We start from the raw sequence: 27338 nt of genomic DNA, 5'->3' as shown, positions 1-27338 counted from the left end.
CTGCCACACTTCTAACAGCCCTTATCACATTGGACTGTATTAGTGGCTTAACTGTCCAAGAGCTTTAATGGGCTCTGTGCACCTTCCAGATAAAGCCTTTATCTCATTTATCTTAGTGATCTGGATCTTTAGCAAGAGCCTAAACATAATGAGAGTACACAAATGAATGAATGGCTCAGGAACAATGAGCTTATAGACAAGCAATTCCCTGAGAATTTTCTAAAAGAAACTTTTAAGTTCCTGTCTAACTTTTCTTAGAACCAGACCTTTTTCTGCTAATATTTTTATTTTATTTTTTCCACATTTTTTTTATTGTTGTTCAAGTACAGTTGTCTCCATTTCCCCCCCCACTCCCCTCCATCCCAGCCATCCCCATCTCCCACCCTCCATCCTACCCCACTTTGGCTTTGTCAATGGGTCATTTATACATGTTCCTTGACAACCCTTCCCCGTTTCCCCCCCATTATCCCCTCCCACCTCCTGTCTGGTTACTGTCAGTTTGTTCTTTATTTCAGTGTCTCTGGTTATATTTTGCTTGCTTATTTGTTTTGCAGGCCTGCACTGAATCCACTGAGCCACACCAGCTGGGGCTTAGAATCAGACCTTAAGAGAAAGTATAAATAGTTTATTTGGGAGATGATCTGAGAAAGTGTTGATAGAAGAATGAGTAATTGAGTCAGGTTAGAGAAAGAAGTTAATAGAGTATGTAGTAATGAGCAATTGTGGATAGTTGAGACTCAGTTCCACTGGAGATTCTTAGAGATTGTATAGAACATGTGTCAGAATTGTCCCACTGAAGGGGTAAGGAAGTTGGGGTATTCATTCACCAACTCCCTGCTTCCATCAATAAAGAAAGGATTTTCTGTTTTGTTCACTGATCTATCTTCAGCCTCTAACAGTATCTGGCACATAGTAGGTGTTTAATTCTTATGTGTTGAATGAGTGTGTGAATGAATGTGTGAATGTTTAGGATACCCAGAATAAATTATTTTTAAGCACTTTAAGTACATTTTCATAAAAGCTATCAATATGTTAATAACAAAGCTTTCAAAAAAATATTTCGTCTAAAACAGGGGTTGATTACTAAACTTTTTAAAGTAAATGAATAAATAATACATATTTTAGGTTTCTTGGTCCCTGTGGTATCTATCACATAAACAACTCTGCCATTGTAGTACAACAGCAGCCATAGACAATAGACTAATGAATGAGCAAGCTCGTGTTTCGATAAAACTTTATTTACAAAACAGGCAATGAGCCAAATTTGGCCTTAGTTTGGTTGTAATTTGCCCACCCCTGTTGTAACATATGTTCCCCAGAAGCCTAGTTCTCTGTCAGCTCAACTATTATATCACTGTGTGCTTCCAAGTAATATTGCCATTCTTTTTATTTATGCTATGATTGTCTTTTCACTAAATTAAACTGGCTCTCTTCCCAATTGTGTGAATTAATTATGCTTTGTTTGTCAACATAGGAGCAGCTCATGGCCTGTCGTCCATTCTCCAGATGCTTCTTTCTTACTATGAGCACATCAAGCCCTCAGATCAGGAGCTGGTATGGCAGAGTGTGGACTTCCTCATGGAACAGGAACAGAACTGCAACTGGCCTCCTGAGCTTGGCGAGGCCATTGAGAGAGAGAATGAGCTGGTGCACTGGTGCCACGGCGCCCCAGGTATCACACCCATTATTATCTCAAAACATTGCCTTTCATCAGGCTTAGCCAAAGAAAGGTGCCCTTTCTGAGAAGTGAGGGTGTTTCTGATATCATTACTACATGAGATAAAAAGGTCAATATGAAAAAATTTTAAAGATTTTATTTATTTATTTTTAGAGAGGGGGAAGGGAGGGAGAAAGACAGGGAGAGAAACATCAATATGTGGTTGCCTCTCATGCCCCATACTGGGGACCTGGCCTGCAACCCAGGCATGTGCCCTGACTGGGAATCGAACCAGCAACTCTTTGGTTCACAGGCCTGCACTCAATCTGCTGAGCCACAGCAGCCAGGGCCAGAATCTGTGTTTTAATAAGATCCCTGGGTGATTGGTATGCACATTAACATTTGAGATGCACTGTTCTAGAATTCTTTTTTAAATGAGGATTTCCATCATCACCTAATAAAAATGTCTAGAGAAGAAAAGCCATCTGCACTGAACTTTCTGGAACTGAGCCTAGAAACTTATCAGATCCCATCTTTTCCTTTTTTAAAACCTCATTACACTGCTAATTAGGTTTTCGAAGAAGGGGCAAGTTAAATTCAAATAAATCAATTAATTTTGTTTGAATGGCCAGGTGGAAGATTTAAAGTACCAAAATAACATAAAATTTTTGGATTAGGAATGGATTTAATTTTCAAGGCTATACCTCAATGCCATAAACACAGCTATAAAATATATTTTTCTTTAGTTTGTTACCAGGTTTTTATTATTTCCCTCCCCCTCCTTACCTAATTAGTGTTCATTAATCGAACTATAATTTCATTTTTCCCTTGATACAGTTTGAGTTGATTAACAGTACAAGCTTTATTCCATTGGCCATTTTTTCTCTGCCTGCCATATTACCTAAGGAAGGGATTTCAAAGGCTCCTATGTGTACTTGTACCAGTGCCAGAACATTGTGCATTATGAATAGGCTAATTCTGCCAGTTACAATTTGAGCTCATTTCTTATTGCTTTGAACTTTTTGGAGAAAAACAAGTTATTTACCATTCTGGAAATGATAGCTTTTCATTATATGCTTAACAATCCCATTTCCTATTCTCTTTCATCATTGGCAGTGATGATATCTAGATATCCTTCAAGCACACAGGGATCCTTGAATTTTACAGATTTCCCAAGTTAAATACAGAATATTTTAAAAGGACTCAGTTGTACCAGTAACAGCCCTGTAAAGAAATGCAAGATAATCTACTAAAATGAGTGGGTCAGTTCATTGATGTGGGTGTCTTAAAGGGTACTTATTCCATCCTTTGTTGTACCCATACTCCATCTGTCTTCATAAATCACGTACCATAACAATACCGCAAAGGATTCATCACCTTGGGAACTTTATCCTCATGTATCATTCACGTTCAGTATCTTGGTAAGATTAAATACAGGTTGCAAAGAAAAATCATTCAACCCATGTATTCACTGGACTACCAAAAATAAACCAATTTATAAATGAATAAAGAACCAAATGGAGCCCATTATGTCTTCCAGTCTGCACTCCCACCTCAAGGGTATTGGTCTTCCTCCTAAGAGACCAGCTAGAAACAGCATCAAGTATGACTATAAGTCTGATTGATAAGTGCATGTCAGAGACCATCATGATTTCTCTGAAGATGACAATATTAAACTCTCAAAAATTATCAAAAATTAAACAGAAGATGATCTAGAAAAATAATTTTTACTTTTTGAGGAAAATATTTTTTGAGAGTAGATTTATGAATAGTGCAGATGGTTTGGGACAGCAGATTGATTCTGTGATTAAAAACCTGCCACAGATCATCTACAATGTGGAACTTCATCAGTGATACTTTATTTCCTCTTATAATTGTTTCCTATTGACTTTCCTTTAACCCACCTCTACAGGTGACCACCTTAGTAGTTTTCATTTATGCAGTGTAGAAATAGTTCTTAACTCTAAGTTAAAATAATAACACTGGGTTCTATTTGTAGCTCTGACAGTAACTATTTATGTGACCTTGAAAAAAACACTTTGTTTATTTTGTCTTTATTTCTTCATCTGTGAAATGAGCCCATTGAGATGGAGTAGTAAAACTCAATATTTTTATCACCACAGACCCTCTTTTATCCTGTGCACCTTTGCCATCTCTGAGGGGTATATCCCAAAAGATTTGCAGATGCCCTCATATATAAATACCCAGTGTGTTGTATAGTTTTTATCACTAAACACAAAGAAGTATAGCAGGCAGATTCATATGACCTTGTCATAGCCTTAATGATTCTGAAATACAGGACAAAAGTCATTTAAAAGTCATTAAAACAAATGCTGTAGCTAAAATAAAGTTTAGATTGCATTATGTAACATCATTGTTGTGGTAACACTAACTGTGCGTTTCCTTTCCTCTGTGTGAAATACAGGTGTGGCTGGGGTTTTTTTTAAATCATTTCACAAGGGCTCCTGGGTAGGTAACTGAATTGAAAACAACAAGGGCTCGTCCATCACAGGTGTCATTGTCACTCAGCTTTGTAGTCCACACTGTGCAGTGCATGCCTCTGTGAAATTACTCATCCAAGAATGGACCCGCCTGGTGATCCCCAGTATGTTGAAACTGTATATGCCAAGTCTGGCTGTCTCAAGGCTCTGCTTCATTGCACATTTTCAAAGACTTAGTCTCTCAAACATTAGTTCTTAAGTAATAATTCCTTTCTCCAATTGTCTTTGGCAGAGGCATATATTGTTGCTGACTCAGGTTTCTTATCATCAGTACACCTTAGCATTCCCATGGTGAAATGACATAGTTCCCATCAAAAGCAAAGAAATCCAACATTCCTTCCTTTTAAAGTCTTATTGTGGATTTCATTAGGTGGGATTAGGAGACAATAGTTTTAGAAGTTTTTCAAGGTCCCTTCCATTTACCATTCTGTGATCCAGACTGCAAGAAGAGACCCTTTCTCTCTGGCCAGAACCATAGGATCTGTTATAATACCTATTATACCTCATACCTATTACGTGCCTGGGATTAGTGGTCTATAGCAATTGGGCCATCCTAGCCCTTCTTCCTTCCCCATGTCTTATCTCTGCTCAGTGATGGCCTATGCTGGGTTGAGAAATGAGACATTATTGGGTCAGCAGACATTTGTGAACTCCTTGCCTTGTGTCAAACACCATGCCACAAACTCAGGGAGCAAAAATGAACAAGATAGAGATCCCACCCTTGAGTAGTTTCCACTATACTAGGGGAGGCAGACATGTACACGGAGAATTTTAATGTGATAACTGAATAAGTGCTAAGGTTTGTATAGGGAGTGATGGGAGCTCAGAGGAGGGATTCTTGGTGTTCCTCCAGGTTTAGGTAAGGATTCCTGAAGGAGGTGATACTTGAGGGAAGTTGGCCAGGCCAAGAAAGGTGGGAAATTTGTTCCAGCAAAAGTCAGCAAGAGGCATGGGATCCATAGTGAAGGAAGGGGATCTGGGCAGTTTGGTTTTACCAAAGTGGAAAGCTTTAGGTAGGGAATAGAGGGAAAAATTGCAGAACAGAGTAGGAGATGGGCCACAAAGGGCTTTCTGTGTCTCACCTGGAGACTAGCTTCACCTGGATTTTGAGGGGAAACTAAGAGGCACAGATTACGCCACAGAATTGGTTTGTCTTGAGGCAGGGGGCTGACCTTTTGTACCCTGTGTCAGTCATTGGCTGAAATCTGCTGGGGGTTGGGCATCTAGCCTGACTTCCCATTTGGCTGAGGGCATATCTCCCAAGAAGAGAGCAGCTGTGAACTTTGTTAGCAGCCAGGTCATAGTAAATGTGAGATGGGGCACCTGCTGGCAAGGTTAGGGTGATCCGGCAGAGCATGAAGGGCCTTCAATTCACCTGGCTAGTTCTTCCTCATCCTTTGATACTCAGGCTAGATTGTGTCACTCCCCTTCATGGGCCACCTTTCCTGCCTCTAAGTGTGGGTTAGGAGCTTTCCTGTGTGCTTCTTCATACCCTAGTTACCCCCTCACATAGCCTAATTAATACCTCCAATTAGGTTGTAAACACTATGAAGGCAGGGACTTTTTAAAACCTTGGCACCTACTGGTGTGCCTGGCATATAGTAAGCATTCAATTAATATCTAAAGAACCACCAAATCCTGTCAGCAATCTCTTTCATTAGCCTCTTTGCCCTCTTTTTGCCACATGATTGGTTCGCAGCTATCCCGTTGCCCTTCTTTAGGTCTCTCCTGACACCAGTGTGGGGTACTTTGTCTATACTACTAATCACATCATTAAAAAGAAAACCCAACCAATCCACAACAAAAACACTCGCCCTGGCTGGTTCCCTGTTTCTCACAGAATACACTCCAAACTGCCTAACTGGACTTGTAAAACCATCCCTAATGTGAACCCCATTTAGCCTTCCACCCCGCTGTCCTGTTGGTTAGAATATTGCCCCACTGGTCTTCATGTAGATTGTTTGTCCAGGCTCTGAATCTTTGCCCTGGATGATATTGATGCCTACAATGCTGTCTGTCCCTAACCTTGGGCCTGGAGTTTCCTATGTATCCTACATAGTCTTAAAGAAAGCCTTACTTCACTTGTCTCCCTCAGGGAACTTCCACTTTTCTGATCCCTCTAGTATAATTGGCAGAACCATTCATTTTATGCTGCAAAAGCATGAACTACATGTCCTATTATGTGTCAGTCATATGTATATATTTTTCTCTTCTTTTCTAGACAGCTGCCTTCCTGAAGGGCAAGAATCATGTTTAGCACTTATTTTGAATTACCCAAGGCCAGGACTTGCTACATAATATGCAGAGCTTGATACAAAGTGAAAATGTACCTCTCTTAAAAATGATTAAGAATTTCGAGATGGCAACAACAGAGCATCAAACACAGGATGGAGCCCTTTTGGAGGCCCTTGTGACACTGTACGTGCCCATGAAATCAGCCATGCCTAGGGCTGTGTATACAGTAGATATTGAACACTTTCAAATGAATGGGTACAGTGAATGAATATATGTGTAATTAAATCAGTTCAATTATTTTTAAATCATCCTTAGTTGGTAGGAGATACTTTGTTCCTAAAACTGAAGGAGGACAATGCTATAGATCAGACGAACTCAACCTGGCCTCAAGCAAAGCTCGCCTGAGTTCCTCCTCCTGTTCCCCCCACCCCAGTCTTCCACAGAACTGGTCTGTAGTGCAAAAAGGTTGGGGACTACTACTCTAGATGACCATTATCAGGGGCTGACTGGAAACCACTGGCTGAAGAGATGCTCTTATGTAAGTGTTAATCATAGGAAGTGTTAAAGGATAAATATTAAAAGAGAATAAAGTCATGACTCTCAGACAAATATAAAATAAACATATATGAATTCTTTTATTTGCTCATTAATTAATAAGGGAACCAGAAAGGTGTTACAACTGGTTCAAAAGAAAATCCAAAGAGCAGACATATTTATAGGCCATTAGTAATGCTGACATGAATTTGCTCAGTAGATGCAAAATCTGCTGCTTCCTTCCACAAAGGTTGAGGGATATCAATCCAACCTCTATCAAACAGAATGCGAGTTCCTAGGGACAGAAATTCTTTCAATTACTATCAATTTTCTAAACAGTAAACTTATTTCTACAGAGTTGTAAAAGAGCCCAGTCAAAGACAAGGAAAGGCAGAGAAAACCTCGATGAGTTAGTTAAGATACTTACTAAATTCCAGTCTTTTCTACCTTAAACAGGAGTAAAGTAGCCCATGTATTAGAGAGTGATCTTGGGTTCCTAACCTCTTTTCTGAGTATGAGCACCTAAAACTTGGGGGAAATGTTGCTATTAATAGTTGTTGCTTCTGTTATTTCTATTCCTGCCTATGTAATTGAGATTGCCTTTGTTGAGAAGCTTTGAAGGAAAATGTCTTTCCTTGGAACAATCAAGTTGGGATGAATTCATTTCACAGCTGGAGCAGAAGTCTTGGTCAAGTCATTTGGGACCATTATAGTTTTTGGCAGGACTCCCAGATTTGCTCTTAAGAAAAGGTGTATAGTTATAAGTACTTTAACATTATAAATTCTGAACCTTGGGGTGGGAGACAAAATAGGCAAACTATAAACATTTAGCCATTCCAAATAGCCAGGTATGCATAATGCTTACCAGAGTATGCATAGTTAAATATTAATTTTTAAATTATGGATTTTATCAATCTCTGTATTTGCTGCTCTTTCTCCAGGGACCAACACCATGATACAATTCAAACAACTTAAATCTCACAGGAAAAAATAAGACTCCCTTGCAGGACATAGCCAAAATGTGGTCTCCAGCAGGACACTTGTTAGAAATGTAGTATTTCAGGCCCCACCTCAGAACTACCAGATTAAAATGGATATTTTACCAATACACTGGTGATTTGTGAGCCTTTTACAGTTTGAGAAGTTCTGCTTTATAGTATTAAGCCCTGAAAGTCACCTCTAATGTCTTTGATGTTTCCACAGGAATTGCCTATCTGTTTGCCAAAGCTTATCTTGTTTCCAAGAAACCGCAGTACCTGGACACATGTATCCGGTGTGGGGAACTCACATGGCAGAAGGGCCTGCTAAAGAAGGGGCCGGGAATTTGCCATGGTGTAGCTGGCAGTGCTTATGTCTTCCTGCTGCTATATCGGCTCACAGGAAACTCTAAATACATCTACCGAGCCCAAAGGTCAGCCATTACTCACATGTAATTTTTCCCCAAATGTTAATCTAACTAATGTTCTGAATAGGTGAGAGTCACATAGTTTAAAAAGTGTAAAAATAAATACATTAACTATGCACCTAAATGTATAACAGTACTATGTATATTGATTGCAACTTGTATTTTAAATAAACAATTTAAAGAGACACCATTTCAGTTTATATAGATCTATCTCATAATTTTAAAGACTACATAGTTATTCACTGTAGATGCACCGTTACTAATTTAATCTATAAGCAATGGACAGTTGTACATGTTCAGTATTTACTAACACAAACTAAATTGTCCTAAATATCCAGTACATACACTTATATGCCCTTGTGCAAGCATTTCTTATAAGAGAAATTTTAGAATTGAAGACGTTAGACCCACAGGTATTTCTAACCCATTTTTGCCCATTTTTTCTATTATGATGCTTATATTGACAATTGTAACTCTGTCAATATACGCTGTAAATATTTTCCTACTTTGTCATTTTTCTTTCAACTTAGTTCATGGTCTTTCACCAGACAAAAATTTTAAGTATTTTTCTGGTCAAAGTTGTTGAATTTTCAAGCTTTCTGGAATCTGTGTTTTGCTAAAAAGACCCTTCCCACTTTAAGATTACAAAAAAGGGGAAAGTATTTACACTGACTTTGAGTACCATTATGATTTTACATTTTAAGTCTTTGATATTCTAGAACTTACTATTTTTGTTTAATGCTGCCAGACAGGTATCAATCTTTGTGTTTTTTAAATAAAAGACACAACTACACTAATATATGTTGATTGATTACCCTAATGATTTGAAATCCCAGTTTTATCATAAACTGAATTTATATAAATGTATGGGTTTGTTTCTGGACTTTCTATTTCATTATTTATTTATTTCTAATTTTCCTTAGCTGTTCTCTCATTCTTCCAATTGTATTTTAGAATCAGTTTTTCAAATTTAAAAAATCCCTATGGCAATTTCATTGGAGTTTCAATGAATTTATAGCTTACATTAGTGAGAATTAACATCTTTAGAAAACTGAATTTTTCCATCCAGGAACATGGTATGTTGTCCCTTTATTTCAGTTTTAAAAAATACCGTTTGCTAAAGTTTTGATCTTACGGAGGAGATCATGTATATTTCCTGTTAATTTTATTCCTAGTATTTTATTTCCAGATTTGTGAGTGGAATGTTTTCCTCTTCTGTATTTTCAGGTAATTTATTATTGGTACTTATGAAAGTTTTTTAAAACATACATATCACTTCAGTTTAGCAATCTAAGATGCACTTCTTTCATATAAATCTGCTTTGCATCTTATAAACATCTCAATTTTGATAAATATTCTAATGATATATCTATCCAGCTTACTGAACTCTATTACTGTTTCTATGAAACTTACATTAGATTCCACTGGGTTTTCTAAATAGACACTAATATGACCTGCAAATAATTATAATTTTGTTACTTTCTCATGTATACTCTTTAAAAATTTTTTCCTATTGCATGGGTCAGAATCTCCAAAACAATGTTCAGTAATAAGAGGGAGAGTGAACATCCTCACCTTTGTACTTATTTCATTAGGAATGCTTTTCAGTTTCACATGATTTTTTAAATTTGCTTCCCATGGCATATATCATGTCACATTATGACATGCTTCTGCTCAGAATAATTCAGTGGTTTCCCATATGTCAGAGTTAAAGCCAAAGTCTGTCCTTTGAATGAAAGGCCCTAAGCAGGGATGTCCAACCTTTTGGTATCTCTGGGCGACACTGGAAGAAGAGTTGTTGTGGGTGACACATTAAATACACAAACACTAATGAAAAATGATGAGCAAAAAAAAAAAAAGATTTTAAGTAAATTAGCAATTTTGTGTTGGGCCACATTCGTAGCCATCCTGGGCCACATGCAGCCCGCCCTGCGGCCTACAGGATTTTGCCTCCCTTTACCATTTTGATACCATCCCCTACTCTTCTTCTTGGTTCTTTCCACCATAGTAGCTTCCTCGTGATTTTGTTAGGATGCCAGCTACAATCTCTCTCAAGGCCTTTGAAGTTTTGGTTCTTTCCACCTGTAATGCTCAGTTTTATGTATGTGTATATCTCCCAGTACCTCAGTTCATTCAAACCTTTACTCAGAAGTCATTGTCTCAGAAAGGCTTTCCTAAGCCAACTTATATAATATGCAATGTTAAACATAAAATATCATTTATGATATTTGTGTGTGTGTACTGAAGAAAAAATATTACCATATGCAAGTCCTCTTTTGAGGCTCCATTGTGTAGGAATTCTGTTAACATATTTTGATTCATGGCTCCCTAAACTGTTCAGGTTGCAACCTGACCCTTTATTTCCCAAATGTAGAAAAAGAAAGTCTTTTTGGATCTTATCAGATTGATGCTATATCACCTTTGGGATAAATTTCATCAGAGGTTGTCATGCTCTGGAAAGAATATTAAAAAGGGCCAGAACAACTCCTTATTTTTCTGGCAGCCAGTTCTAGCTTACAGAGTCTTAGTTATAAGGTTCTGGAGTCCAGGGCCCTTTAGAAAACTTGAATTCCTCACAGTTACAGAATGAAAATTTTCAGGTAATATCTTAATAGTATAGGGCATTGCATTTAAGTGCATAGAATACTAAAATTTCTACTTCATTATAATTCAAAGCTAAATGAATTATTTGGTGCCACAAAGTGGGGGGACTTCCTTCATTTTGGCAGTTCCTAAGACAATGATGGTCCAGAGAGGTATATATTGTTTGGGGGCAATATATACCTCTCTGGAATAAACATTACTTGGTCATCGCCTATTACTCTTAACATACAGTTGGAATTGATGGTCCCAGAAAAATATTTGACAACCTTTTCAATTTCTTCTGTGATTACTTAATTTTTCAGATTTTCTATCTGTTCTTGAATTAATTTTTGAATGAAATGTGTTCTTACAAAAACGTCTCATCTGATTGGATTTTCAAATGTTTGCGGTAAAGCTGTAACTCTGTAGTCCTATGATATTTTAAATCTCACATATCTGTGCTTATATGCCTCCTAATACTTCTCCTTTTTGGTCAGACACGCCAGCATTTTGACTATGTTGTTCATGCTTTCAAAGAACTGGCTTTCGTTTTGTTTATTAATTCTCTTTGTTTTTCTCTTTTGCTCTCTAATTTATTATTTTCTGCCTATATGTTGACTTTCCAGTGTTCCTTTCCTTTGTTTTGTTATTTTTGAACAGTTTAAAAGAATGTTTAATTAGAATGTTTCATCATCCTAATAAAAAATAATAGTAATTAAAAACTCAAATCACTGAATTTTCATCTGAGTTTAGTTGGTCATAACCACCAGGTTTTGATATATAATGATCTAAGTGTCTTTAATTCTTTATAGTTCTATAATTACCATAACAATCATTTTCATTTTAATATGATAACACACTACACAGGTCAGAACACAATGAAACTGTGACTCTCCTACATTGCTATTGTGCTTCTAAATTGTGCTCATATATCGTTTAGAAATTATTTTGAATAGCACAAAAATATTCATCATATTATTTGAAGTAAAACAATGTAGGATACCAAATATTATACAGACTAATTTTAACAATATAATAAATCAATTAAACTTAGGGAAAACGTTGGAAGAAGACAGAGCGAAATTAACTGTGGACTTCTTTTAAAGTATGGTGGAATGGTTGTCTCTGTTTAACAAATACTCTGCCATAGAATTTTTATGTTTATGTGAATAAATGAAATTTACCATGTATTGAATGTTTCCTATATGCTCAGAACTTAACATATGGTATCTTTAATTATTACAGATAATTTTGTGCAGCTCTGCAACTTCACTATTTTAAACTCAGATTAAGAAATTTTCAAAATGGCATAAACATGAAATTATCAGAGTGGGGGATTCCAACTTCAAAGTTCTTCCTCTTTCTACTACACCAGGGCTTCTTGTTTTTATCATTTTTTATTGTTGCTCGAATACAGTTGTCTCCATTTTCCAACCACCACTTTCTGCCACCTCTCCACCCCCACCTCTCACTCTCCAACCTTAGCCCCTTTAGCTTTGTCCATGGGTCCTTTATACATGTTCCTTGACAAACCTTTCCCTTCTTTCCCCCTCTCCTGTAGTTACTGTCAGTTTGCTCTATATTTCAATGCCTCTGGTTATATTTTGCTTGCTTGTTTATTTTGTTGATTAGGTTCTATTTATAGGTAAGATCATATGGTATTTGTCTTTCACCACCTGGCTTATTTCACTTAGCATAATACTCTCCAGTTCCATCCATGCTGTCGCAAAGGGTAGGAACTCCTTCCTTCTTTCTGCTGCATAGTATTCGATTGTGTAAATGTACCACAATTCTTTGATCTACTCATTTACTGACAGGAACTTAGGTTGCTTCCAGCACTTGGCTATTGTGAATTGTGCTGCTATGAACATTGGGGTGCATAGGTTCTTTAGAAATGGTGATTCAGGATCCTTAGAGTATAATCCCAGCAGTGGAACTGCCGGATCAAAGGAAGTTCCATTTTTAATTTTTTGAAGAAATTCCATACTGTTTTACACAGTGGATGCACTATTCCCTTTTCATTTTGCTGATGTTTTCTTTAGCCATGCAGAAACTTTTTATTTTGATGAAGTCCCATTTGTTTATTCTTTCCTTTATGTCCCTTGCTCTAGGGGACACATCGGTGAAAATATTGCTGCATGGAATATCTGAGATTTTCCTCCCTGTATTCACCTCAAGGACTTTTATGGTATCACAACTTATATTTAAGTCTTTTATCCATCTTGAGTTTATTTTTGTGTATGGTGTAAGTTGGTGGTGGTCGAATTTCATTGTTTTGCATGTAGCTGTCCAGATCTCCCAACACCATTTCTGGAAGAGGCTTTTTTTACTCCATTTTATGCTTCTGCCCCATTTGCCAATTATTAATTGACCATAGAGACTTGGGTTTATTTCTGGGTCCTCTATTCTGTTCCATTGGTCTATGTGTCAGTTCTTATGCGAGTACCAGACTGTTTTGATTACCGTGGCCTTGTAATATAGTTTGATGTAAGGTATTGTGATCCCTCTTTGCTCTTCTTTGCCAAATTGCTATGACCATTTGCAGTCATTTATGGTTCCATATAAATTTTTGAAATGTTTGTTCTGTACCTGTGAAATATGTCATTAGTATTTTAATAAGGATTGTGTTGAATCTATACATTCTTTTGAGTACTATGGGCATTTCAATGATGTTAATTCTTCCAATCCATGAACATAGTATATGCTTCCATTTGTTTGTGTCTTCCTTAATTATTTTCCTCAGTGTTGTGTAGTTTTCTGAGTAAAGGTCTTTTACCTCCTTGGTTAGGTTTATTCCTAGGTACTTTATTTTTCTTGTTGCTATATCAAATGGGTTTTTTTTTTTCCTGATTTCTGTTTCTGATGTTTCATTGTTGGTATACTAGAATGCCTTTGATTTCTGAGTATTGACTTTGTATCCAACTGTTGTGCCAAATTCATTTATTAGGTCGAGTAGTTTTTTGGTGGAGTCTATAGGATTTTCTATGCACACTATCATGTCGTCTGCAAGCAATGGCAGTTTTGCTTCTTCCTTTCCAACTTGGATGCCTTTTATTTCCTTCTCTTGTCTGATTGCTGTGGCTAGGACTTCCAATACTATGTTGAATAGAAGTGGTGAAAGCGGACATCCTTGTCTTGTTCCTGATCTTAGTGGGAAAGCTTTCAGTTTTTGCCCATTGAGTATGATGTTGGCTATATTTTTCATATATTGCCTTTATTATGTTGAGGTATGCTCCCTCTACTCCCACTTTGCTGAGTGTTTTTATAATAAATGGGTGCTGTACCTTATCAAATGCGCTTTCCACATCTATTGATATGATCTTGTGATTTTTGTCTTTGCTGTTGTTGATGTGATGTATTATGTTTATTCATTTGCAAATATTGAACCATCCTTGCATCCCTGGGATGAATCCCACTTGATCATGGTGTATGGTCTTTTTGATGTATTGTTTGAAGCAGTTTGCCAATATTTTGTTGAGGATTTTAGCATCTATGTTCATCAGTGATATTGGTCAGTAGTTTTCTTTCTGTGTTGTGTTTTTGTCTGGTTTTGGGATTAGGATGATGCTGTCCTCATAAAAAGAGTTTGGGAATCTTCCTTCTTCTTGGATTTTTGGAATAATCTGAGAAGGATAGGGGATAGCTCTTCCTTAAATGTTTTATAAAATTCTCCTGTGAAACTGTCTGGTCCAGGGCTTTTGTGTGATGGGAGTTTTTTGATGACCGCTTCAATTTCACTGGCTCTTATTAGTCTGTTTAGGCTTTCTGCTTCTTCTTCATTCAGTTTTGGAAGACTATATTTTTCTAGAAACTTGTCCATCTCACTCAGGTTTTCAAATTTCTTGGCATATAGTTCTTCATAGTAATTTCTTATAATCCTTTGTATTTCTGTAGTATCAGTTGTAATCTCTCCTCTTTCATTTCTGATTTTATTTATTTGGGTCCTCTCTCTTATTTTCTCGATGAATCTGCTTAAAGGCTTATTGATTTTGTTTATCTTTTCAAAGAACCAGCTCCTGGATTTATTGATGCTTTGAATTGTTCTTTTAGTCTCTATGTCATTAATTCTGCTCTGATCTTGATTATTTCCTTCCTTCTACTCACTCTGGGCTTTGTTTGTTGTTGTTCCTTCAGTTCTTGTAGGTGTAGGGTTAGCTTGTTTATTTGAAATGTTTCTGTCTTTTAGGTAGGCCTGTATTGCTATGAACTTCCCTCTGAGGACACCTTTGCTGTGTCCCATAACTTTTGGACTGTTTTGTGTTCACTTTCATTTGTTTCCAGAATCTCTTTGACTTCTTCCTTGATCTCATTATTCACCCTTTCATTGTTTAATAGCATGCTATTTGGTCTCCATGAATTTGAATATTTTTGAGTTTTTTCCTTGAGGTTGGTTTCTAGTTTCAAGCCCTTGTGGTCTGAGAAAATTCTTGACGTGACTTCAGTTTTCTTGAGTTTGTTGAAGCTGGTTTTGCGTCCTATGATGTGGTCTATCTTTGAAAATGTTACATGTGTATTTGAAAACAATGTGTACTTTGCCTCTTTGGAATGAAAGGTTCCATATATATCAGTTAAGTTCATTGATCTAGGACATTGTTCAGTTCCACAATATCCTTGTTGATATTTTGTTTGGAAGAGCTGTCCATTTTTGACAGTGGGGTGTTAGAGTCCCCTTCTATAATTGTGTTTCTGTCAATATCTTTCTTGAAGTCCTCCAAGATTTTCTTTATGTACTTGGGTGCTCCAGGGTTGGGTGCATATGTGTTTAAATATTTATGTCTTCTTGATGGATTCTTCTCTTGAGTATTATGAAGTGTCCTTCTGTGTCTCTTTGTGGCCTTTGTTTTGAAGTCTGTTTTGTCAGATATAAGTATTGCTACCTCAGCTTTTTTTTTCTCACCACAGCTTCTTAATCTAGGGTTTGTGTATTACATCTCAAACTGAAATGTAGCATTGTTTTCAATTTTGAATGTAAGTAATGAGCCACAGGAAAATTAGCAGTAGCTGTGACTCTGTCACCAGTAGAAGTCACATATTACTCTTGTTGCAGATATTGTGAAATTTATTTCATGCCCACCACTACTTAGAAATGTCCACAGTTATTAGATCTACTACTATTTAATGTGTTAATAAAGAATACACATATTATTATATCACAAATTTGGTTTAAATTTGTTGCTAACTATTGCCTTTAATATAGTTAATTTTCTTTGGAATCCTATGTATTTTATTTTATGTATTTGTTTTCTGAGATGAAGTCCAGACTGCCAAATGATCCATGGCACTAATAATGTCAATATTCCTTGAAGCTATATCACAAAGCTTCATCGTGTAATTACAAATTTTGAATTAACTTATTGGATGCATCATTATTCTGAGCAAAAATGGCGATGGGCTAATTTTTTGAACTTTATTTAGAAATTACTGCATATTCAGGAAAACAGTTGATAGAAAATTTGCACCAAACAGAATTGTAATATGTGTCCTGCTGATTTATTTTAAGCTGCCATCAATAATTCCAAAAACCTTAAAAAGATCAAATGAGTAATCACTCTTCATAAGACCCCCTGTGTAGTAGCAATCATCTAAATTTATGGCAGTATCAGCTGTCAGGCCTTACCAACCTGTGAGCGCTAGCCTGTGAATTGGTGATAATTTTTGTTGGTGATGGGGATGAGAGCAAGTCAGTGAAGAGATGACATAGGTGACAGCATTTTAAATGCCATTAACTACTGAAAATGTTACCCAGTATAAATAACATGAATAGGATTTGTGGCAAAAACCAGTAAAAGTATAAAGCTCTTTCATAGAGAATTTAGAGGCCAGTGATTTATTTTTAAGGCAGATGTCCTAAAAATAATCTATCTTGTAGCTGAGTTTGCTATTTGATGCCATGATTATAAAATGTGGTTCACCTTTTCTCATTCATCTTATTCGTTTACCCAAAGCACAGATTGTATAAAATCTTGCACATTTATTTTCACAATCTCCTCTCTGTCACATACAAATGACACCTAGCTCAGAAATAATATTCCTGCAGAATAATAGCGTATTTATTTTTTTAAAAGGAACAGTCATATTTCAGCTTGCTATTCAAGGTAAATGAAAGTATGGCTACTTATCTGTCTTTCTTACTTTTCATTATTGGATGACAGAAGGAATGAAATCCTAAGGAAAAAACACAGTGATTTGCTTTGCAAATACTCAAAACAGTTGAATTTGCCTGCCAACATCATTTGTTGTGAAACACACACGGTTCCATAATGGCTCCTCTGTTGTTGTAACAATGTCTTTCTTAAAATATTATACAATTCTGGAAAGAAAATGATGCTAAAACTTGAATTTAGCAGAGAGGAGAAAGAAGCAACCCAAGGTCAATAATGTGGAAACACTAATGTTAAAACTCTGTATTTTCTTCTTCTTCTTTTAGGTTTGCTGAGTTTTTATTTACCGAGGAATTCAAGGCAGGTTCTCGCGTCCTTGAAAGTATATACAGCTTGTATGAAGGCTTCTCTGGGACTGTGTGCTTTCTGATTGATCTGCTGCAGCCCAGTCAGGCTGAGTTCCCTCTCTTCAGCGTCTTTGTTTAGAAAGCTCCGTGTCCCACTGTGGCCCTGCAGATGGTCCCTGAGATTTCCTGAGCCTACTGGAGGCAGTTTCCACACAAGCCACATTCAATGGTATCACAACCATGAGCCTTAACATTGCCACAGGAAGGAAGGAAAAAAGGAAGGGAGGGAGGAGGGATCAGGCATGTGAAGGCAATGTGATACCAGACTTAAGGGAGAATAGTCTGAGAACTTGCAAAATAAAGATACCACAACTCTTCTAAAAACCATAGAAATTCAATATTTCAGACACTAGGGATGAAACCAGAAATCACAGGAGATATGGAAAGATAAATCATTCATTTTTCAGTTAGGGTATAAAAAACCAAATTGAAATGTGAGCAACGGCAATAAAATGTCAATACCTTTGCAATTGGAGAGAGAATTTGACCATTTGTGGGTACCCTCCACCCCTAAATTCAGAACTAAAGACAATCTGAAACTAAAATAATTGCCCAGCAGAAAGCTGCTAGGATGGATGAAGTGTCAGGCTGCTGAAGGACAAAAAAAAAAAAAAAAAGGCAACTCTTGGTTGTCCTATGCCTTTATTTACTGAAATTCATGATTTTTACTAAGTGGAGAAATTTTCATATGAATCTCTATTTTTATCATTACCCTGGGCACATATCATAACTTCATTTAAACCCTGAAATTTGAAGTTTCCTTAGGCCTCAGCGCATCTCTTTTCCTGGTTCCTTTTCCCCCCTAAAGCTCAATTAGAATAGTAAAATTCATAGGCTAGCAAATACTGTAACAAGTGTTGCTGTCAAATGTTTTTCTCAATTTGAAGCGTCAGCTGTTATTATCTATTGTAATTTTTTAAATGACTATGTAATTCATGTACTTGTGGTAAAAATCACTCATCTCAAAGATCAGGGTAACCACTACCAAAGTGTGTCGTTTCTGCCTTTGATGGAATACTGTGTCCTATAGAACAGTCAGACACTGGCCGAGGAAGGGGCTAGTGGTTGTGAAAAGAACGTTGCTCAACTTTATACTGTTAGATTAAAAGATGAGTGAACTCGTTGGCTGATTACCTTATCTTCCAAGTCACAAGCTCCACAAGAAATTGTCTACAATTCCCACTGAGCCAAGTTGTCATAATAAATTCAACCTTGCTGTAAACACATAGAAATTGTAAAACTACTTCAAGTAAATAGTGCTTTTCAGAACACTGTAGGAACATCTGCCACTTCAATACTCAGAACATGAGTTTACACCTTTCCTAGGACTTGGTCACTGGCAATTTCATGTATCAAAGAGGAGGAGGAAGCTGTATACCATGTAAGATTCAACAATTATTTAAATAGTAATTAAATATTTGGATATATATATATGTATATTTTACACATATCCTCATGTAATTCAAGCACTTACTTAGTTCAGTAGTTCTTAACTTCTTGATTCATAGGTGAACTTTGGGAGCAGTGGGGGAATACTCCGTTGCCTAAAAATATGTATATGTACATGTATGTGTGTTGGCATGTGCCCATGTGCTTGTGTGTGTGAGTGTGTGTGTGTGCTCATTTTTCTGGGATGATCTCTAGCATTCATAAGATTCTCAAAGAAATCTGTGGCTGAAAAAAGGTAAGAACCGCCTGTGTATACTTTATGACTGTTCATGTTTTTACTCATCAGAACAAACTCGTACACAATGGTTTTGAAAAGCACGCACCTTTTTAGCTTGTTGTTTCATTTTCACATCCTCAGATATAACTATGTAAAATTGGCCTCATTTGTTCATCTTTGAAGGTACTCAGATTGGGGCAATACCACATAAGTAGCAGTTTTAAGATGACTGCCAAACTTGGGTTCTACAAGGTCTTTCAAGAATAGTGAAGTACCTCTCTGAAAGCCTTAAGGCAAAAATGCTTTCTACAAGTGGGCTCCTTTTGAAATGAGAGTGATACCTGCTTTTCAAACCAGGGTTTCACTTCCCAAGTATATTTATTCAGTATTCTAGACCAGAAGAAGCTGGGGATGTAGCAGTAAACAAAATACCCCTGGAGGTTACCTTCTGTTTCTGTTTGCTGATCCTTCCACCATTCATCCTTGAGACCTGAAACCTAAAGCACTAAGAAGTGATCATCTAGCTCAATATATCAGTTTCATTTCTAGGAACTTCAGAAAGGCTGGCCTGTCTTGCTTCCTTGCCCTTTCAAGGTTTAGTAGGGTAACTGACGTTGTTACGCTGACCATTGTGAAAAGATAACCCTTTTGTGTGTCAAATCCAAGCAAAGGCCATGTTTGAATGTGTCTTTATGAATTGACATGCTGGTAAATTAGCAAAAAGGGTAAGCTTCTTTGGCACTTAAACATACTGTAAATTTTCATTTTCCTGAAAGAGTAGAATTATAGGTTTGGGAAGGTACTCTTCTATGATGTTGTTTTTCCAAGAAGTGGAAAAATACCCCTAGGTGTTGCTATAGAAAAGTGTGACATGTGACTTCTTATTTAATTAACCCTTTTTTCCCTTGTATGTAGTAATATAATTGTTCGAATAGTGCTTAATTAAGCATGTTGCCTCTTGAAGATTATAGGGCAATTCACCACCACTAGTATAACTATAATATTACTTACTATATGTGACATGAACAATTATAAACCCTGAAGGTAACATTGGAGGTATGTGAGGATATTGAAAGAATCTCCTAACAATGGGAAGACTGCATTATATTTTGAGAACAGGAAGTTTTGAGACATATCACAACTCTGTGCATTTTGTTTCATTAACACATTTATGAACTTTCTCTCCCACACATATCCCAAAATATTACATATCTTTATGTTACCCAATCCCATTTTAGCCATCAGTTTTTATTTTTTGTTCCATTTGTAACCTGATAAGAACAGATATTTAATAAGCCAGTCAGAGAAAGACAAATACCATATGATTTCACTCATATGTGGAATGTAATAAACAAACTGAGCTAACAGGGAAAACAGAGACAGACTCATAGATGGAGAGCAGATGACAGCTAGTGGGGGGAGGTTAGGGGGTGGAGGGATTGAGCAGAAAAGGAAAAAGGACTCATTGACATGGACAACAGTGTGGTGATTGCTGGGGGGGGGGAAGTAGGATAAGGGGACTAAGTGGTAATGGAAAACATACAATAAAGATTAAATTAAAAAATTTAAAAATGAAATAAAAAAGAACAGAGATTTGACAGTATATATTGCCCTGTGATTCTTCAGGTAACTGACTACACTCTTAAGTTTATAGTTTTCACTTTTTGATATCTTGAAAAAGAGAGTCTTTTGTTAGTCTATGCTAAATTGCAACTCCTCCTTGGCAATTTGTGTAGTTAACTTCCTTTGACAAACTAATATTTTATTTGAATCAAGGTAGTACTCAAATTGTTTCAGTTTCCGTAGAGAGGAAATGTCAATAATTTCAATGCAAAAAAATGTAAATTTGTGATTTACAACCATATTAAGGAAACACGTGATTAAAAGAAAAAACATCAGTAATGCAAAGAACCCTGTGTTGGAAATCTTAAAGCCTTTCTCTGCCAATTCCATGGGCCACTATAATAATAATTGTTATCACCATCTCCACCTCACAGGGTTGTGATGAGGGTTGTCAGTGATAAGATGAGAGCTTTTAATTTGCAGTTACTTTACATATTTAAAAAGGGAAGCTGGATTTTAAGTACCTGTTACATGCGTAGAAAAATCATGCTTAATTATGTCTTCAAATAAGCATTTTAGGGAAATGGAATCTGCATGTGTGGATGCAGTACTTTCTGGATCACCTACCTGGTAAAAAAACGAAGTGTATGTTTTTTATATTCTAGAATCAATCCTGACTGTAGTATTTGTGCCTCAGAAGGTTCTGATTTACTGAGGCTTAGTACATAGGCATAGGCTGTTTTAGCTGGTGAGCTCCTTTTAAATGCAAATATTTATCTTACTTGCTGAAATAGAGGATTAAGGTGCCAGTAATGCAAGAAAAGGAGTTAGCAGCCTAGGCTGGCAGAGCAAACATGAAATGGGAAATAAACTATTTTTGCTTGAGTTTGGTCTGTATTTAGTTTAGGCCTCAGAACTGCATGACATATAGTGATAGAAATATACTGTACATTGCATATAAGGCCTTCCTTTTAGGACCTCAGTTATTTATTCAACACAGTACCAAATTAATAGCTAAATGAGTAAGCCTCAGATTCACCAAGGCCATGTGACCTTAGCATAAACTTGGCAAGGAAAGCAAATGAGAAGGCAGGCAAAAGGGTGGGTGGGTGAAAACTTGCTGCAGCTCAGCATCTCAGTGTGACTTGTAGATGTATGTTCAATGCTGTTAAGAACCACACATCTTACTCATGGTTTTTATTGCTTCCTAGGATCTCTAATTACTCCCTCCCCCAATTCAGCAGCTTCTTGTCTTCTTCCTCTTTAAATAGTTATACACTGATGTGTTTTTTTTTTCCTGTGTGCTTAATCATGTGACCTCCTTTCACCTGGGCAGGCAGGTTTTCTCCTTATCTCTTCCATCTATCTACGTCCATTGGTAGCTAAGAGCTTCAGGCTCAGTAAAGACCAGATTCCACTCTAGACAAAAGGGCTGACCTCAAGGGCAGCAGCAGAAGGAGTCGGATCGGTTCTTTAGCCAGATCACAGGTCCAGCCCAGCTTACCTCAGGTGTGATGTGCAGGAGAGTAGAATGGCAGCTGCATTCAGCCTGCTTCTCCCAAAAGAAACCTGGCCATTTTATTTGTCCTGTGATGGGAAAAAAAAAGGGGGGGGATGATAGTGTTAAATATCTGGGCCTCCTGCATTATCATAAATCTTATACTGGGGGTGTTCTCTCCTGGTTTCCTTAATTGAAAGTGATAATAAATTGAGGCCTGATAGATAATGCCTTTAGGGTTTAAAAATACTTGTTTTTTAAATTTTCTTAAAGTGTTGGATCTTGTCATTCCCACCTAGACTCTTCCACAAATGGCAGTCTTTTGTCTGCAGAATTTCCTGCATCGTCTTTGCCTCTGTGTACCTATGAACTTACCCCGCTGAACTGAATTTGAAAAATTATATAAAATGAAAACCAAATCACCTGTATTTTTGTTCTTCGTGGGGGATTTGTTGGTGACCAGTGTGGTTAAAAGAGCAGACTACCTTTTCTTTTTCTTGCCTTTCTCCTCTCTGTACAGTATGGAGGAAGAACAGGGAGAAAAGATGTAGGAGGCTTGACTGGAAACAGTTTGCAAGGACTGCCTGTTTGTTTCCCTTTGGTTTTTCTTAGTTCCTGTAGGAAATTGTATGTATGTGTGTGCAAGAAAGAGAGAGGCAGAGACACTGAGCACTGAGAGGGACTGATGGGCTTAGGAAGAGTCAGTATCACATATGAAATAAAACCCAACATTTAGCTATTAGATATATCTGAGTGAACACATAGATGAGAGTACACATTCATTAATGAATGGGTCTCCATTGTGTGTTGAGTGCTCTCTAGTAAATTAGCACATAATTAATGAGGGCCCTAGTTACACTTCTAGTTGTATATCTTAAGCATTAATTTCCATTAAAACTTCTTCTGTCGGGTTAAAGCCATTAGCCATCTGTACAAGATAACAGATGTGAGTTTCACAAATAGAGCTGCAAATGAGCCATGTATATAATTCTTAAATTTTCTAGTAGCCCCATTAAGAAAGTGAAGGCTAACAGGTAAAATTCAGTATATTCAAAATATTATCATTTCAACATGTACTCAATATAAAATTTTTGCACTATTTTACTTTTTTTTTGTACTGAGTCTTCAAAATCTGATGTATATTTTACACTTACTGTTCATCTCCAATCAGACTAGTCACATTTCCAGTGCTCGAGAGCCACATGTAGTTTGGCTAGTATATTGGACAGCACAGGGCTAGCATCCCACTGCTGTTTCACAGCAATAATAGGGTCTTCGTATAGCTTATGTGTGTTTTTGTTGTTACAAAAGAAAATGTAAACAGAACACTGTATGTTATTTGAGTACCGCAGTGTTTCCCCAAATGTAAAACACTAGTACCAAGAGCTTCCCTGTGGAAAAATAGGATCTGTGATTAAATAAGTTAGGAAAATTCTATACTTTTACCCCTCTTTGGAGATTTTCATGATGCATTAACATATCACAGACTCAGAAAACTGTCCCGGGTAGAGAAACCTGTTTGAGGTTCTTGAGTTCTGTCTCTGTAAGGTTCAACCTCCTGATTGTACCGTTGCCCAGCTACCACTATAAAAACATGCTTAGTCTGACACAGTACATTTATGATGTGCTTATTTATTTTTTTCTAAGCCCCCCTCCCTCTTCCCCATGCCCAGGCCCATTAAAGATACAACAATGGGGCTGAGCCACAGTATTGAACCTACTAAACCTCGCACTCACAGTGACCCGAGGTCATTCTTCACTACACTTTTGGGAACAAGAATTTTGGAAATTGCCACAAGTGTCTCAAAGTAAGAAAAACTCTGTGACTTCCCTTCTTTTTCTTCTCTTTTTGGAGCCTATCTCTACTTAGCCTTTGTATTCAGAATCACCCTAGAGCCAAGATATATGTTCTTGTTCTGGAACCACCTACTAAATTGAAACCAGCAGATGGCTTTAATGTCTTGCACATGGACATTAATCTTCAAAAAAGTCCCTAAATGCACACCTTGCTGTCATTTCAGAAATTATGACCACTCTAAAGAGATGAGGGGAGAAACATCTGGATGTGCATACCTGTGTATAAACATAGAATACAGTTTCTTAAGTAGAATAATACCATCCTGCTGACGCTTTCTTTTTTGTACTTTGTGTGTGGTATTGATTTACAATGCTTTAATGTGTACCGTTTTTGTCAAGTGTGTAGAGTAGCAGTAACTTAGCAATCAGTTTAAAGAAGATATAGACTATACTTGACAACTGTCAATCTTTAGCAAATGATCTTTTTGCCTTTGTTTTAGTGGGACCTGCGATGCTGCCCCTGTTTTGTTTTATAATCTGTGCTTATGTGGCAATTACCAGTTAAAAGTAACTTCTGTTGCTGAATTTGGTCCAAGTTGACTATAGTAACCTTTATATGTGGATGCAGTCAAGTCAGAAGATTGATTAAAATGATTAGTTTTGTCTCTTTTTTTAGGACTTTAGTATTTCAATATCAGAGATGTCTTCTGAAAATGCAAAGTTTGCCATCAGTTTTATGTAGACTGTCCAGGAGTAGGAGTGGAACATTCTAAGTGCCAAAGTTTGGTTTTAGAATCTGTCTGATAAGGAAGGGCAGCCCATTCTCCAAAAAGGTAACAGCTTTACCAACTGTGAACATCTGTGATAGGTCTGCTTGGAAAGGAAGTCAGATTTTTAATCTCGTGGATTTAGTCGCACTAAATTTAAAAACATTTAAAAATGGATTTCGTAGAATCCAAAGATTATGGGAAATTTTGCAAAGCCATATACAGGAATAGTTGAAGACCCCATGTCAGTTTCAGAATGTGCATTTCCCAAGCGAATAGAATTTACTTCACCAAAAATAGTTTTTGCACAATTCACAATACTTACAGAAGTATAATTGTATTGTTGGAGGAAAAAAGCTTATCTTCCTAATGATATTTTTTTACATTCACTAGTAAACTAGTGCAATTCCTTTATTATTTGGGGGAGGTATACAAAAGAATAATCAGTCGATAGAATACAATTGCTTATTCCTAATTATATCCAGGAATGAATACATACTATGAAAGTATTATTGAATTTTGAAGAACTGCTCAACAAATTAGTATTATTAATAAAACTGTACTCTTTGCAATAGATTTGCCTCAGCACAAATGCAGTTAAAAACATAAATTTATGAAAAATACATCAAATAATAAAGATTAGTTATTACCTTCAAATCATACTAATTTCCATTAGCACTAAATCCAACACCGTTTATCTGTAGTATATAAATTTTGAAAGTCTTGCACACAAGAGGCTTCTTCAAAAATGCCTTTTTGCCAAAAACAGGTTCTATGACCTCTTGCTAATTATTATATTCCTTTAGGGGTACCGGGAGGCGCTTTCAAAGACATATGTCTAGCAGTTAGGTCTAAATATAGAGCAGAACATTCAATCAGATATTTTACTATATCACAAAATGTTGTAGTACTGTATTTTATTAAAAAAAAAACAAATTTTCAAGTGTTCTGGTATGTTACATATTATTATACCAAAAAAACCACTTTCTATAAGTCTATTGTTGTGTACATAATATTTTAAAAAATGATGGGTATTTCAATCCTAGCAAGAAAGTATAATGCCATACGTGGTCTTAAATTGATCTTTAGTCAAAATCCATTTATGTATTTGACAGGGAAACTAGCAATCATAAGCTCGAATGTATGCATTTTTTTCTCAAGGACAAAAAGGCAAATGAGAATACATGAAGTCACGGTCACTGGGGCAAGTTAGCTGGTGTGCAGACTGACAAGGATCAACATGCAAAAGCTCATCAGACTTTAGCTTTTGTTATCGGTCGTTCCTGGAGGGGACAGTGCCGCACTCAGTTGATGTTGCCTCCCCTTCACGTGGGGTTTTTGCTCACAGCCACTGCATGGTGTAATGAAATCTCTTTAGAAGCAGGATTGAGTCAGAAGTTTAGAGATGCACCTTACTATTTTTTAAAACTGCTGTTACAATGTTCTAAACACTGTGATCTTTCCAAATGTTTTCCGTATTAGTTTTGTACTGTAGAAAATAATTTGCTGTCAACTGGACTCTGTGTTTAAAGTGATGTTATTTATTGGCTTATAACCGCCGCCATTTATGTATGGTCTACTTAATAAAATAAAGCGTGTGATAATCCTTTGCCTTAAAATAAAATCTGATGCTCAATAAAATTCATTGTGCTCTAATGAATAAGTCTAAGCTACAAATAAATGTTTCCTTTAAAGCTTAAGACAGTGTCAAATAAAATATTATAAAAATACTCTGTGGAGTGTTGCTGCCTATTCTGTATTTGTGACAGTGTGTGTATCTTGATCCAGGACACAGTGGCCGGCTGGGTTCTATAAATAGACATTAGTAATCCTTTTAGAGAATGGGCCTGGTACCACTCAGCTGTTGGCTGAATCCTCCCCTTAACCCTTATAAATAGATTTTCCCAGGCCACACAAGAATGAAGAAAAACAACTCTTCATGTTTTCTCCCTTTACAACATTTGTCTTGATTCCTACCGAATCTTCACAGTCTATTTGTGATGACATCATTTTCCAAAATAGAAAAATGCTAGAGATTACTGCAGATTGATGGAATCGCCTAATTTCAGCAGGGAAAAAGGATTGTCAGTATTAAAGTCTAATCCCTTGGAACAGGTTAGGACCTGAATTTTAGAGATTTAGTGGCCTGCTTAAGCTCTGAGGAACAAGGTGGGTTGAGCTCATCCTGATGCCCAGAAGGTTATCACAAATTCAGTGAATGGAGAGGAATTGTGTTAGTCTTGAGGCTGGCACACACCAGCAAGGCCAGAAAACCGTTTCCTTATTAGGCCTTGGTCTTTGCCCTCAGTCACAGTTATAAAAGAATAAATTTTATAGACAGTTCGTTTGGGAGAGATGGTGTTGGCTCCTAAGGATTATGTCTGGTGCTCTTCCACCACTAGAAGGAATGCTTCAGACCATTATATTTGAACAGCTGAGGGGCACGCTTACTTGGCCCGGTGAAAAGGTAATCCTGGGTACATGACAATACACTTGTAAGTTTGAAAAGTATCTGTGTGGTCAGGTTGTTTTTAAATGACCGGAAACGCAGGCCCTTTGAGGATTTGGCTGTTCCCTAGGCCCAGAAAATAGAGACTGGGCTGGAAAGGCTAACAATGGGCTCT

The 27338-nt window shown here is 36.9% G+C and overlaps 1 protein-coding gene across 2 annotated transcripts in view; it reads left to right on the top strand.

Moving 5' to 3' along the window:
- Positions 1-25137, top strand: part of LANCL3 (LanC like family member 3) — a 111343-nt gene extending 86206 nt beyond the window's left edge. The window contains exons 3-6 of one of the 2 annotated variants that reach the window (XM_045192976.2): positions 1475-1672; positions 8131-8338; positions 13027-13103; positions 17343-17419. In XM_045192976.2, the coding sequence (XP_045048911.1) occupies positions 1475-1672; positions 8131-8338; positions 13027-13066 (446 nt within the window). In that variant the 3' untranslated portion in view covers positions 13067-13103; positions 17343-17419. Of the gene's footprint in view, positions 1-1474; positions 1673-8130; positions 8339-13026; positions 13104-17342 lie in introns of both variants that reach the window. The other variant, XM_024557569.4, reaches the window with a different exon arrangement.
- Positions 25138-27338: the final 2201 nt, after the last annotated feature.

This window comes from Desmodus rotundus, chromosome X (genome assembly GCF_022682495.2).
Source record: "Desmodus rotundus isolate HL8 chromosome X, HLdesRot8A.1, whole genome shotgun sequence".
Classification (NCBI taxonomy): domain Eukaryota; kingdom Metazoa; phylum Chordata; class Mammalia; order Chiroptera; family Phyllostomidae; genus Desmodus; species Desmodus rotundus.
Note: the sequence above shows the minus strand (reverse complement) of the source record. Positions and strands in the feature narration are given on the sequence as shown.